The 13,428-nt window shown below is 40.2% G+C and overlaps 2 protein-coding genes across 3 annotated transcripts in view; one reads left to right on the forward strand and one right to left on the reverse strand.

Annotated features, from left to right (window-relative positions):
• LOC115138025 (uncharacterized) overlaps positions 1 to 13,428 on the forward strand; it is a 96,911-nt gene that overhangs the window by 14,874 nt on the left and 68,609 nt on the right. The window lies entirely within an intron of this gene.
• LOC115138019 (uncharacterized) lies at positions 3,149 to 5,025 on the reverse strand. Its single transcript, XM_029674408.1, has 6 exons — positions 4,970 to 5,025; positions 4,453 to 4,818; positions 3,961 to 4,311; positions 3,730 to 3,861; positions 3,544 to 3,593; positions 3,149 to 3,429 (listed from the first exon to the last, which is right to left on the reverse strand). Exons 1-6 carry the CDS (start codon positions 5,013 to 5,015, stop codon positions 3,286 to 3,288), a joined length of 1,089 nt encoding a protein of 362 aa, XP_029530268.1. The 5' UTR covers positions 5,016 to 5,025; the 3' UTR covers positions 3,149 to 3,285.

A 13,428-nucleotide genomic window follows, 5' to 3' on the forward strand; every position in this document is an offset into this window, starting at 1 on the left:
AACCTCACCTACCAGACCAGAAAGACCGCCAGTCTGCAGCTGTGCGTGTAATGTGATTTGGAACTTTGACTATCTACCCGAGGAAGGAAGGAGAAAATCCCATCTCAGACAAGTATCTGAGTTTTCCCTTTGAAAACATTCCACTACAAGCCAGGACAACTAAGAATAAGGACATTTTGACCTCTGGTGGACAACCAGAGCCTTCCCCATAGAAGGATTGATTGGTTTCAACAGAGATAGACAACGAACAAAGACATCTACACGTTAATACATGCATTACTTCTTATCCAAAAATGGGTAGTGGTTCGCGTGCAAAGTATATGGTTACTGTGAGCGTAGTTTCCAAACATACAATAAGTATTATCTTTGTCCCATTGTCTCTGTCTCTCTGTTTCCCCCTCTCCATCTAATGTTATGTTGTAACAAGCTGTCATTTCTTGTCAGTCCACTAGGGACTTTCGTCTCATGTAAGTGTGTATGTGTATTCTGTGTTATTATTTAGTTAGTTAGTAAATAAATAATTAAACCAATTTGTGTATTGCTGAATAATCAGCAATGGTTTGGGGTTCTAGCGGATCCAAGAGGGTTACGACTGTTCAGAATGAGACTGATATGACGTAATAATTAATAAGTGACTGTTATCGATATACTGTTATATAAGTTATATCTTTTAGAGTTTAATTCAGGAGATGGTAACACGTTAAAGAACTTCTTCCGTGGTGCCCAAAATTCCTAATGAGATAATTGTTACATGATTAATTTAATCGGGTAACAATTAAACATAGTTAGTGGACTGAATAGTGGACAGTTATCGCATTAATGAAAGTCACATCACGACAACAGTTACAATACTCCAGACGACCAATAGGAGGTCTGTTGTGCAAAGAACATGTTTGTCTTGTCATGTACAGTATAGTATAGTATGTACAGTATGTACAGTCATGTACAGTATAGCATCATGAGTTTATGTGGGGGTAACACCTACAGAATAAAACAAGTACATTTTAGTTAGTTTTACATTCCCTGTATATCTAACACAACAAGTAAAGATAGTGAGAACAACAGTGACTTTCACGCCCTGACCTTAGATATCTCGGTTTTTCTATATATTTTGGTTAGGTCAGGGTGTGACTAGGGTGGGTACTCTAGTTTTTGTATGTCTAGGGGGTTTTGTATGTCTATGTTGGCCTGATATGGTTCCCAATCAGAGACAGCTGATTATCGTTGCCTCTGATTGGGGATCATATTTAGGTAGCCATTTTCCTCATTTGTGTTGTGGGATCTTGTCTATGTATAGTTGCCTTTGTGCACATCAGTAGCTTCACGGTTCGTTTGGTTGTTTGTTGTTTTGTTCAGTGATTTTCAATTTATTAAAATGATGTGGAACTCTACTCACGCTGCGCCTTGGTCCGATCCTTACAAAAAACTTGACAGTGACACCACACAGACATCCTGCTGTAAACCACATAGAGGCAGAGACACAGAGAGCAGGTAGGAGGGTCCTACGTGCACAAAGCCAGCAGGCCCACCTGAGCAAAATGTATATACGGCCTCGTCTTGTGCTTACAGAAGACCGCAGAGTACCTGTGAACTTGTTGTGTGGGGGTGAGTGTGAGTGACATGCTATCAACACTACTAAAAGAGGTGTTGAGAACACATTACAGAGGAGGGATGACTTGAATAAATAGGTTTTCTCCCATACTTATTCAACTACTCAGGAACTCAATACAAAACTAGACACAAACACATGAGTCATTGTCTTCGTCATTTAAATATCTCTCTGCTACCCATTTTATTTTGAGTGCCTGTGTGGCTCCTCCTGGTAACTAAGCTACACTTTATAATATCTTAGTTTATGTTAGTAGTAATGATCCATCCAGTGATGATGACTACCTAGCCTGTTTGATGCATATGACTCTATGATTCTGAAATGGATTTATATAACATGATACAGATGTGTAATATGTAAGTAATAAATGTATATAGTACCTTGTTATTGATTCTTAACAGCACCACAGTGTCTTTGTTGGGCCTTTGTTAACAGATATTATGACTACACATCAGTGGTGTAAGGTGATTTAGGTAAAACTACTTTAAATTACTACTTGTGTTTTTTGGGGGGGGCATCTGTACTTTACTTTACTATTTATATTATTGACAACTTTTACTTTTACTTCACTACGTAAAAATAAAATAATATACTTTTTGCTCCATACATTTTCCCTGACACGCAAAAGTACTCTTTGCATTTTGCATGCTTAGCAGGACAGGAAAGTTCACGCACTTATCAAGAGAACATCCCTGGTCAACCCTACTGCTTCTGATCTGGTGGCCTCCCTAAACACACATACTTCATTCATAAATGATGTCTGAGTGTTGAAGTGTGCCCCTGGCTATCCGTAAATAAATAAAAATACAAGAAAATGGTGCCGTCTGGTTTGCTTAATATTAGGAATGTGAACAATTTTATATATTAACTTTTAATACTTAAGCATATTTTAGCAATTACATTTACTTTTGACACTTAAATATATTTAAAACCAAATACTTTTAGACTTTTACTCAAGTAGTATTTTACTGGGTGACTTTACTTTTACTTAAGTCATAATCTATTAAGGTATCTTGACTTTTACTCAAGTATGACAATTGGGTACTTTTTCCATCACTGTTACACACGTGAAATATCACAGGTAAGTACGTTTTCAACAATTCTTAGTGAACTATTTGAAAATGTTGACAATTCCAAAAGTTGCTGCCAACTTGTATTGTTTGTCAAAACGTCTCAGTTACAATGTGTAGTGATATTTTAATTATATTTTCAACATTATCAGCGCTCTTCAAAATATACTCAGCTAAGAAGTACATTATTAGTTCAGGCTTTTATCATTAAAGAGTGAGTTGTGATCTTAGTGACATATTATTTTGTGGTTTTGATACACTGAGGTCTGAGAAGACAGTGTGTGGTGAGGATTACCTGTTATTGCTGGGGGTTAGAGATGAGTTAAGCTGAGTGGAACATATATTTAAGGCTGTCAGAAAACCACAGATATGTGATACAGTATATACAGCTTAAAATTTTTTGAGACAACTTGAAGAATATGAGAGAAAATCAAACAAAACATCTAAATTACAGTGAATTCATGTTTTATTTGATCTAAAATGCACAACAGTAATGTAAAAAGGAGTTTGACAGAATATAAGCAATTGTAACACAATTATAATGATAAAAAGCCAGTGTATAAGAGAAAAAGCGATGCAAGTCTTTACGGAATAAAAGTTGACATTTCAAACCATGTTTTGGCACCTCAGCCCAGAGTACACAGTGTCTCTCTCCATGGTGCTCCTCTGTCTCTGGGTCTTTGGCTTCTTGTGGATGACATTCAGAGCAGCGTAATGGACCGATGTGAGTGTGTCATCGTGTTCTTGATCCTAAGAGGAAAAGCAAAACAAATTTCAAAGACATCAGGAAATAAACTGATTGAGGGATCTGTTTACAGTTCATCAGAGTAATACTCAGAATAATTCACTATACGTTCTGCATACCTGGTTATGACAACTGGGGACTGCCGGACTACCTGACTGAGGATGCTTTCCTTTTAAACACATGAAGGAATCATCTTCATCATGATCATCACCATACATTGAATCAACCCAGTTTCATTACTAAAACATGTAATGTATACCACACCAACAGATTAATCATATATTGTGGGCAATGATAACGCTTACCACTGCACAGCAGAGAGGTTTTCTTTGTAATCTTATACATAACACAACCAAGGACAATGATGAGGGTGACACAAAGAGCCAACGCCACACCCAGGCAGTACACCAAGAGAACATGGTCCTCCTTACAACCATCTGTAGAAATACAGACAGTGATAGAGGAGATTCAGGACATTTTGTTTAAGCAGGCATAAAATGTTAGATCATTTAAAAAATGTCAGAAATATCACGAACAGTCAACGTCCAGCTTGGTACCATTCCCAAACAGTATCTCTCCAAATGATGCCACAGCGCAATAGTAAGTCCCAGCATCAGAGAGGCTGAGGTTCCTCTTGGGGAGATTATAGACAAATCTCTTTGTAGGAGACCCAGCCTCAGGGCTCTCCTCACACTGTTCACTACTGTCTCCGGTGGTGTAAATTATTCCTGGACGGGATTCTCCTGAGCCATGTCTGAACCAATAGATACTGTGTTCTCCTGCACAGGTCTCAGTGTGTATTGTACAGTTCAGAGTCACAGAGTCTCCTGGCTGGACTGACTCAAACACAGGCTGCTGGAGCACAGACATGCTGTTGGACTCTGAACCTGAAGAGAGTGACGGAGTAAGATCATAGTGTGTGTATTGTATTAGCCTGGTATGTTCATGTAGTGCCAAAGTCTAAAGTATATTTCTATTTTAATGGTGCAAAATTTAAAATCCAAAATTAGGGAAGGAAGTTAAGTTACCTTTGACAATTAAAACAGTTCCTTTTCCAAATTTGACTTGGCCCGCTTTCATAGCACCACAGTAGTATGTAGCAGAGTCCCCTGACTCTGTCTTGGAGATGGTCAGGTTAAAGCTGCCAACTCCTCTCTTCACACTCAAACGTTTAGTCTCCTTGAAGTCCTTGGTAAAATTGTTGAAATAAAAGGTATTTTGAGTGCGATAATATGATGATGCCATGAGAAGAGGCTTCTGTCCAACAGTTTGCTTGAACCAAGAGACTCTGACTATCAAATTAGATCGACAAAAGCAAGTGAGAGATACATTTTGTCCCAGATTTGTAACTATCAAAGGGTCTGGTTGGATTACATCATTTTTAAGCGCACAACCTGTGAAGAAAACAAAGTGAATAAATCAGACAGAGGCATAGTACAGATTTATACATTATTAACATTATTCAGACTACATAGTCATTCAAATTGATTCAAAAAGACCATTACATAAAAAGTAAAAGGAACCGTATCAATATTTCTTACTTACCAAAGTTGCGGTAAAACAAAAAGATTGTCCAATATATAATCATCATTTCACTGTCCTTTCTGAACTGTAGAGAGTGTGGGTTTTGTGTGTGGGCCCCTTTTATATGATGACACTCATCGGGTAATCATTATGAAGTAGGTGGTATCTCTGAACTAAGTGATTTTATTGGCTGTCTGAACAGGCATAACACATCTGATTAAGACTACAATCTAACATCTGTCCTGTGGCATACCATAGTTAGAGCAGCCCTTCAAATGATGTAAAATCAGAGTTACTGGTTTGTATTTTCGAGCATTTGGGTCGGTGGCTGAGACTACTGGTACATTTGTCCTCTTTGACATACACAGGGTGTTTACGTTCCATTTCTCACTTCATGGTTGTAGAATGCAGTTCAAGCTTTCAGGAGGAAGTGAACTCTGGTGAGGTTGGCACCTTTTTTGACAAAAAAAATATGTGATCGTTTGATACCTGGTGCAAATAATTGGTAAGAATTGGGCAAGTCATTAAACGTAGGAAATAACAACAAGGGCTTGGAAGGTTAAGGGCTTGGAAGTAAGCATTTCACGGTAAAGTCTACAATTGTATTCGGCGCATGTGACAAATAAAATTTGATTTGATCCCAGAGTACAACTTCCATGTTGCTTCTCGGTCTTCTATACCTGTTCTTCACTGGTCATGTGGCATTCAATAGTTGCATTGCCTCCCAGCTTTGCTTTCTGGGAAGAAGTGGGCTGACCAATAACTCTCTCAGAGAGAGAGAAAGACATAGAGTCCTGTGCAAAGGCCAACAGGCCTTACCAAAGTATAGACAGCTACAGCCTTGTGTATTGTTCATAACATACATCAGAGTACAAGTAAATAGGTTGCTGTGTATGTGAGGGGGTGTGTGGCATGCAATCAGTAGGCCTATGTCTTAAAGAGAAAACAAAGATGAAAAACACTCCTACACTATAGCTGCATGATATTTACTGTAACATGATGCAAGTGAAAATGGCGCCGACGGAGATGGCAGTACAGGAATACAGGAATAAATATCTCTCCGGGCGGAAGGGTGTGTTTCATGATTAACGACTCATGGTGTAATTCTAGGAACATACAGGAACTCAAGTCCTTTTGTTCACCCGACCTAGAATAACTCACAATTCAATGCCGACCATATTATCTCCCAAGAGCATTCTCCTCTATCATCGCCACGGCCGTTTACATCCCACCTCAAGCCGAATCCTCGACAGCCCTCAAAGAACTTCACTAGACTTTATGCAAACTGGAAACCACATATCCTGAGGGTGCATTTGTCGTAGCTGGGCATTTTAACAAAGCAAATCATAGTACTAGGTTGCCGAAGTTCTATCAACATATCGACTGTACCAATTGCGCTGCTAAGACTCTCGACCATTACTATTCAAACTTCCGGAACACTAACAAGGCCCTCCCCCGCATTCCTTTCGGCAAATCTGACCATGACTCCATTTTGCTCCTCCCGTCCTATAGGCAGAAACTCAAACATTAAGTGCCCATGCTTCGTACTATTTAATGCTGGTCTGACCCATCGTAATCCACGCTCTTCAGGATTGTTTTGATAACGTGGACTGGGATATGTTCAGGGTAATTTGTGAAAATAATCTAGACGCATACACAGATACTGTGACTGAGTTTATAAGGAAGTGTGTAGGAGATGTAGTACCCACTGTGATGATTAAAACCTACCCTAAACAGAAACCGTAGATAGATGGAAGCATTCGCGTGAAACTGAAAGTGCGAACCATCGCATTTAATCATGACAAGGCGACTGGTAATATGGCAGAATATAAACAGCGTAGTTGTTCGCTCCACAAGGCAATCAAACAAGCTAAACGTCAGTATAGAGATCAAGTGGAGTTGCAATTCAAGGGCTCGGACACGAGATGTATGTGGCAGGGACTACAGACAATGACAGACTACAAAAGGAAAACCAGCCACATCGCTCAGACTGACGTCTTGGTTCCGGACAGGCCTGCTACCAAGGACTGTGGGCTCTCCTTCTCCGTGGCCAACGTAAGTAAAACATTTAAACGTGTTAACCCCCACAAGGCTGCCAGCCCAGACGGCAACCCAAGCCTCGTACTCAGAGCATGTGCAGACCAGCTGGCTGGTGTGTTAACTGGCATAATCAATCTTTCCCTATCCCAGTCTGCTGTCCCCACATGATTCAAGATGGCCACCATTGTTCCTGTACCCAAGAAGGCAAAGGTAACTGAACTTAATGACTATCACCCCATAGCACTCACCTCTGTCATTATGAAGTGCTTTGAGAGACTAGTCAAGGTTCATATCACTTATACCTTACCTGCCACCCTAGACCCACTTAAATTTGATTACCGCCCCAATAGATCCACAGATGATGCAATCGCCATCACACTGCACACTGTCCTATCCCATCTGGACATGATGAATACCTATGTAAGAATGTTGTTTATTGACTATAGCTCAGCATTTAACACCATAGTACCCTCCAAGTTCATCAGTAAGGTCGAGGCCCTGGGTCTGAACCCCGCCCTGTGCAACTGGGACCTGGACTTCCCGACAGGCCACCCCCAGGTGGTGAAGGTAGGAAACATCACCTTCACTCCGCTGATCCTCAACACTGTGGCCCCACAAGGGTGCATGCTCAGCCCCCTCCTGTACTCCCTGTTCACTCATGACTGTGTGGCCAAGCACCCCTGCAACTCAATAATCAAGTTTGCAGATAACACAACAGTAGTAGGCTTGATTACCAATGATGACAAGACAACCTACAGGGAGGAGGTGAGGGCTCTGGGAGTGTGGTGCCTGGAAAACAACTCCACTCAACGTCAACAAAACAAACGAGATGGAAATGTCTGCTCCACCCAAAATTACAACCAATTAATTGCAGCATTACCACAAAAATGGAAGAGGCAAGTAGAAGGGGAAAAAGTAAGGAACTTGTATGTCGGCCCTGTATTAAAGAACATAAATGGTTAAAGAAAAGTGTGATAAATAAAAACATATACCAATTTCATTTAAGGACCAAAAACTGGCAACTGTGCCATATAAATTGCAAAATAGTTGGGAAGAGATTTTCGATGTACCCATTCCATGGCACATGGTTCATGAATTGATATGCAAAACAACACCGGATTCAAAACTTCAAATTTTTCAATATAAATTACTATACAAAATTATTGCAACTAATAGAATGTTATATATATGGGGGATACAATCTTAATTTATTTTGGTATTGTCCATATGTAGCTCGTTTTTGGTCAAAGGTCCAGGAATGGCTGAAGAATTGCAACATTTGCCTAGAACTAACACTACAGATAGCAATACTGGGTGATTTGAAAAGCCATAGTCAGTCAATCAATAATATAATAATTATTTTAGCAAAAATGCTTATTTTTAATTTACAATCTGTAGAAGCTATGAGAATAGGAAGGTTCAATTCTTTTGTGAAGCATCACAGCACAGTTGAAAAATATATGGCAAATAGAAATCCGAAATGGATGATGTTGAGAGATAGATGGGAGGGGTTGAATGGAGCTGAAGGGTGGGACTAATAGCAAGATAAACAATGTAAAGCATACGGGATCTGTAAAATGTATATAGGTTCGGAACTTTTGTGAAATAGCATAGTTACAAATAGAAATCAAACTGGATGGACATCAGAAATAGAGGAAGGACTAAGAACAAACAAGAGAGAACTATTGTAAAGTAGAATGTGTCTGTAAAGTGTGTATAAGATGTATAAATTGAAGGTAAAAGCAGAAGTGTTTATTAGTTTACTCCAATTGGGGGATTGGCGGAAGGGTTTGCGGGGAATAATAATAAACGTATATTCTTTTAAAAAGTATGTATGTCTATATAGGTATGTGTATGTATATATGAGTATATGTATGCATGCGTGTATGGATATATATATTTACCCAAAAAATATGGGGGATTGGAAATGATGCAGACAATTACATTGGAAGTGTCACGGCAGATTTCCTCCTCTTCGTCTGAAGAGGAGTAAGGATCGGACCAAGATGCAGCGTGGTAAGTGTTCATGACGATTTTAAAGCACTCTGATCGAAAAGGTCAGTTCTATCATGCTGACAAGCTCTCTGACCTCATTCGGGAGGTGGCTACTTAATGTGCAAAGGATATGATTAGAAGTGCTCAAACCAAAATCACATTCATAAAAATAGTTTCATCATTCTTCATATTGTATTCACATCTGATTGGATGAAAACTTGTCAGCTAAAAGGGGTTACCTTCCTAAGTTACAGAATTAGGTTCATACAGTTTTTAATAACATCACAAAATGAAAAACAATATGACATGATTATTCTTTAGGTTCTCACTGACCATTCCCCACATTCTGATGTAAGGTACATGTGACTCACCACCTGGATTCGGACTTATGTAGCAACATTTGAAATTGTGCTTTTTACATTATATAAAAGTAGAGACTCAAAGCTACAAAATGGTATATCATACACTGCATTTGAGGAACAATGGGAAAGTAATTCTGCTTTGAAAGTTGTTCAACTTTTAAACTCACTTATGAGAAAATAACCTTTGAATGTTTTGTTATCTAGTGAAGAGTTCTGCTTTGTCTACACCCATTCAGCATCGTTCACACCCTCACCCTAAGCTTTAGCCCCACCCATCTCATTTCGCTCTCGAAGGGCACACTCGACGCTCTGGCCGATGATTTGTTTACCTCGGGATAACATGAAAACAGCCTAATAAGCACTGCTGGCAACAATTTCATTACGCTTTTTTTTGCAGACGTTTACTGACACCGGCCATATTCAGCGGTTGTTGTACACACGCCACGTAACGTAAGCTAACGAGCCAGCCAGCCAACGTTAGCTAGTTAAATGATAAACAGTGCCAACAATGCCACAGCGCTGGGAGCTAACCAACCATGTTCAATGTTAGCTAGCTAACATTAGGCTCTAAATAGAACAGCACACAGCTCAAGGAAACAAATAATAATGTCAGCTAGGGAGCCAGCCAGGTAGCGTTAGTTAGCTAGCAGTACAGTTTAGCTTAAGACATATAGCTTGCTAGCTAGGTAAACAATGTACCTAGCTAGGTAAACAAAGTGTAAGTTCACACACGTCACATAACGTTAGCTAACGAGCCAGCCAGCTAATGTAAGCTTGTCAAACAACAATGAACAGTGCCAACAATTCCACAGTGCTGGGAGCTAACCAACCATGTTCAATGTTAGCTAACTAACATTAGGCTCTAACTAGAACAGCAACCGGATCTGGGAAATTAATAATAACATCAGCTAGGGAGCCAGCCAGCTAACGTTAGCTTGAAATGAAACCACTTTCTGTCAAAATTAGAAAACATGTCATATCTGAAAATGTAACATTAGCTAGCTAACTAGCTAGACTATCTTACCTGTATAGATCATCTCCCTGTCAAGAATGCCATGCCACGGTTTCCCTTAGTTTGAAGATGGAATCCGGAGACAGGTATTTCCTCCATCTCTTTAGCTATCATATTCCACTGATTTCAAAACCTAATCCTCCAGAAAGTGGAGAGCTACACTTATGCAGCTCCACTACACAATATAACAAATTTAAAAGCCGCATTCGACAGGATCACCAACACAGACTGACGAGCTTCTATGGCAGACCAATCCAAACTTCTCTCACGGCATGTCCAGCCCACTCATTATGTCAGCCAATCATGGCTAGTGGGTAGGTTGCCACCTTTTTCTGTGGCTTAACCAAAAAGTATTGTAAAAAAAAAAATCTTCATATTCATACATTCATATTTACAGATCGCATACGAGTTTGTTGTTAAGGCACATGAAAGTTGACATGTTCAAGAAGGCATTTCTGCCCAAAAAAAAGCATTTTGATAAAAAAAAAATGTACGTTCAAACGGCTCTCCTGTTAAGTCGTGACTTGAGACATATGCCTAGTTTCCTGAATTGGGTCACATATTGTTCCAATGTTCACTTTTTGGACGTTTGAGTTTTTGGGCGGCAACATGTAACAACGCACATTGTATTAGTAATACTGAAGAGCAAGAGGGAGATTCCCCTCATTGACAGAGTGTTATGGTGTCAAAACTTGGCCCAGCCCCCTCTCTCTTCTTCTGTGGTTGAGAAGGATTTGGTCATTGACAGCCATTTGTCAAGGTGATCTGAGGGCCTTGGATCCTCAGCCAGGACAGTCATGTTACTGTTAAATTACATAGTCAAATTAGTATTAGATTTATTTCAAATTCTTTGGGTATGCTTGCTTTAGCTTGACCAGCACAATGGAGGCAAGATAAATCAAGTGCACTTGAAGTAATTGTGAGAAAACAAATAGTTTACTTTTTAACCCAGGTCTATCCAGAGTGGCGAGACAACCACAAACCGACAAAAAAGTAAAACCTTTCAGACAGTTACTTACAATACGATTCTACAGCAGCCTGTGTCAACAGCTTAAACAAATGATACCAATTGAAATTGAACTCTTCCTTTTCTTGTGTTCTATGCATACAGCATGCCTGTATCAATGTTTGTCCAGAGGGCTTCTACAGAGACAACCTACTGTTAACATACTAAACCCACACACTCAACATGCACTCAGTGAGCTGTTCACCGGTATCTCAACACTTTGGTCTGCTGTGAGCTCAAAACGACGCTGTATCTATGCTTTAGACAGGCCTGCTGGCCTTGTACAAACTCTGTAATTTTCAACAGGATGTCTATGAGGTGTCGGTCAGATGCTCTCATTCTTCGTTGTTCACACCCGTCACAATTAGAAAAACAGACCACTGCCATTTGTTAGTTTCTTATTTTTCAGAGTAAATAACCCACGGACACTAGAGAAGCTATAACCAAGTTGAATTATTCCCAAAGGTCCTGTACAGCTGTAATCCGACAACCCAACATTTGTCCCATCCAGATATTTATATCCCACTTAGGACACTCCTCCTTCTCTCCAATCCTTCTCTCCAATCCTTCTTTCTTTAATGATTGTTGCTGGACTGTCTGTGGTAGCATTGATACTGGTACTCAAGGGGACCAGTTATTCTACCGATTTATTCTGAAATATTATCCTACCGGAACACGTGATTAGATCACTTTACTAGTTGTATTGTAGTTGAAACTAAACTTATATAAGGCATGACTATTTTTGCCATTTGTTTTGAAGGTGGAAGTCCACTGGACTTCTTTTACGACCAGTGTGGTACACCTCAGTAATATCTTATATGTGTTCTAAGATTTTCCCCCAGGGGCCTGTCTGCTCCTCACTGTTCTCATAGGGGAGTTTACAACTAGATATCTTCTTTTCTGCTCTGGTAGCCTCGTACGTTGTTGCACATAGTCTCGACCCCCCCCCCCCTCTTCCACAGAGACTGCTGGCTCGAAATCATGAAAAAAATGTTAATTCAGATTTGCTGATGGAATGTGTCGAGATATCGTAATATTTCTTTGAATGGGATTCTGCACCAAGAGGTTCCGAAACGTCTTTTTCCCAAGGGGTGCTTTTGCAGCTAGCGTTAGGGAAAGACAGTGTGGTCAGTGGAGAAGGCACTGTGACCTGTGACAGTACATGGTTGGTTTTCCAATCCACCAGTGGGAGTAACCGATCCGTTAAGTCTGATCCGAGTAGCAGGGGTTCAGATTCGAGGCTGGTAACATACACAGGGTGAACGAGTGATACGTCCTGGAAGTGGAGTTTCAGCATGACTCTCAATGTGAGAGGCGAGGTAGTCTGAGTGAAACCTCAGGAGTGCAGTGATGCATTGTTCCACTTTTAAGCAATGTTAGGTTGGCTTTAAAGCCCTTTTGAGATCATCGAACAATGTTTGAGAGATGAGCGATATTGCCGCACCCGAATCACTGTAGTGATTCGGGTGCGTGACTGTTCTGGAATTCCACCAAGTTAAGCAGTCCTCTAGGACTTTTTCCAGGTATTACCGTTTAGAGTTGCATTTAGTGGACATATTCCCCACAATGTGAAGTGTTCATTCGCAACGATGTGATGTGCCATTTCTGTTAGAGGTGAAGGCAGATCGACTTTTCGGGTTTTGAGTGGGCTTGGCTTTAACGAAGCTTTTGACCTTTTTCTTTGCAGCGTTTGTATCAGAGTCTATATACAAAGCCTGTGGGCTTGTTCCTTCATAGAGCGGGCCCTGGATAGGGTCTCGAGTGAGGGCGGGAGAGATTTGTTTTTTAACGTCCTTGCTAAGGGTGTTAAATCCTGTGGACCTGGTGTCTGGCATTTCCCCGTCTTATCTTTTACCTTTTTCCTCAAAATGTTCTTGCTTTAGTTTTTCAGATAGTCAAACTTCTAGAGAACATTGGTCTACTTTTTGATTGCCCTTTAACCCTTTGTTACCCTTGTGCACTGACACTTTTGTGGTTGGGTGCAAGAACTTAGCGAACAGGTTGATTGCAGCGCTAGTCATTTCGATGGCGACATACTTAACAGTTATTTCGACCGCGGTGGTTA

Source organism: Oncorhynchus nerka, linkage group LG12 (assembly GCF_034236695.1).
Source record: "Oncorhynchus nerka isolate Pitt River linkage group LG12, Oner_Uvic_2.0, whole genome shotgun sequence".
Lineage (NCBI taxonomy): Eukaryota > Metazoa > Chordata > Actinopteri > Salmoniformes > Salmonidae > Oncorhynchus > Oncorhynchus nerka.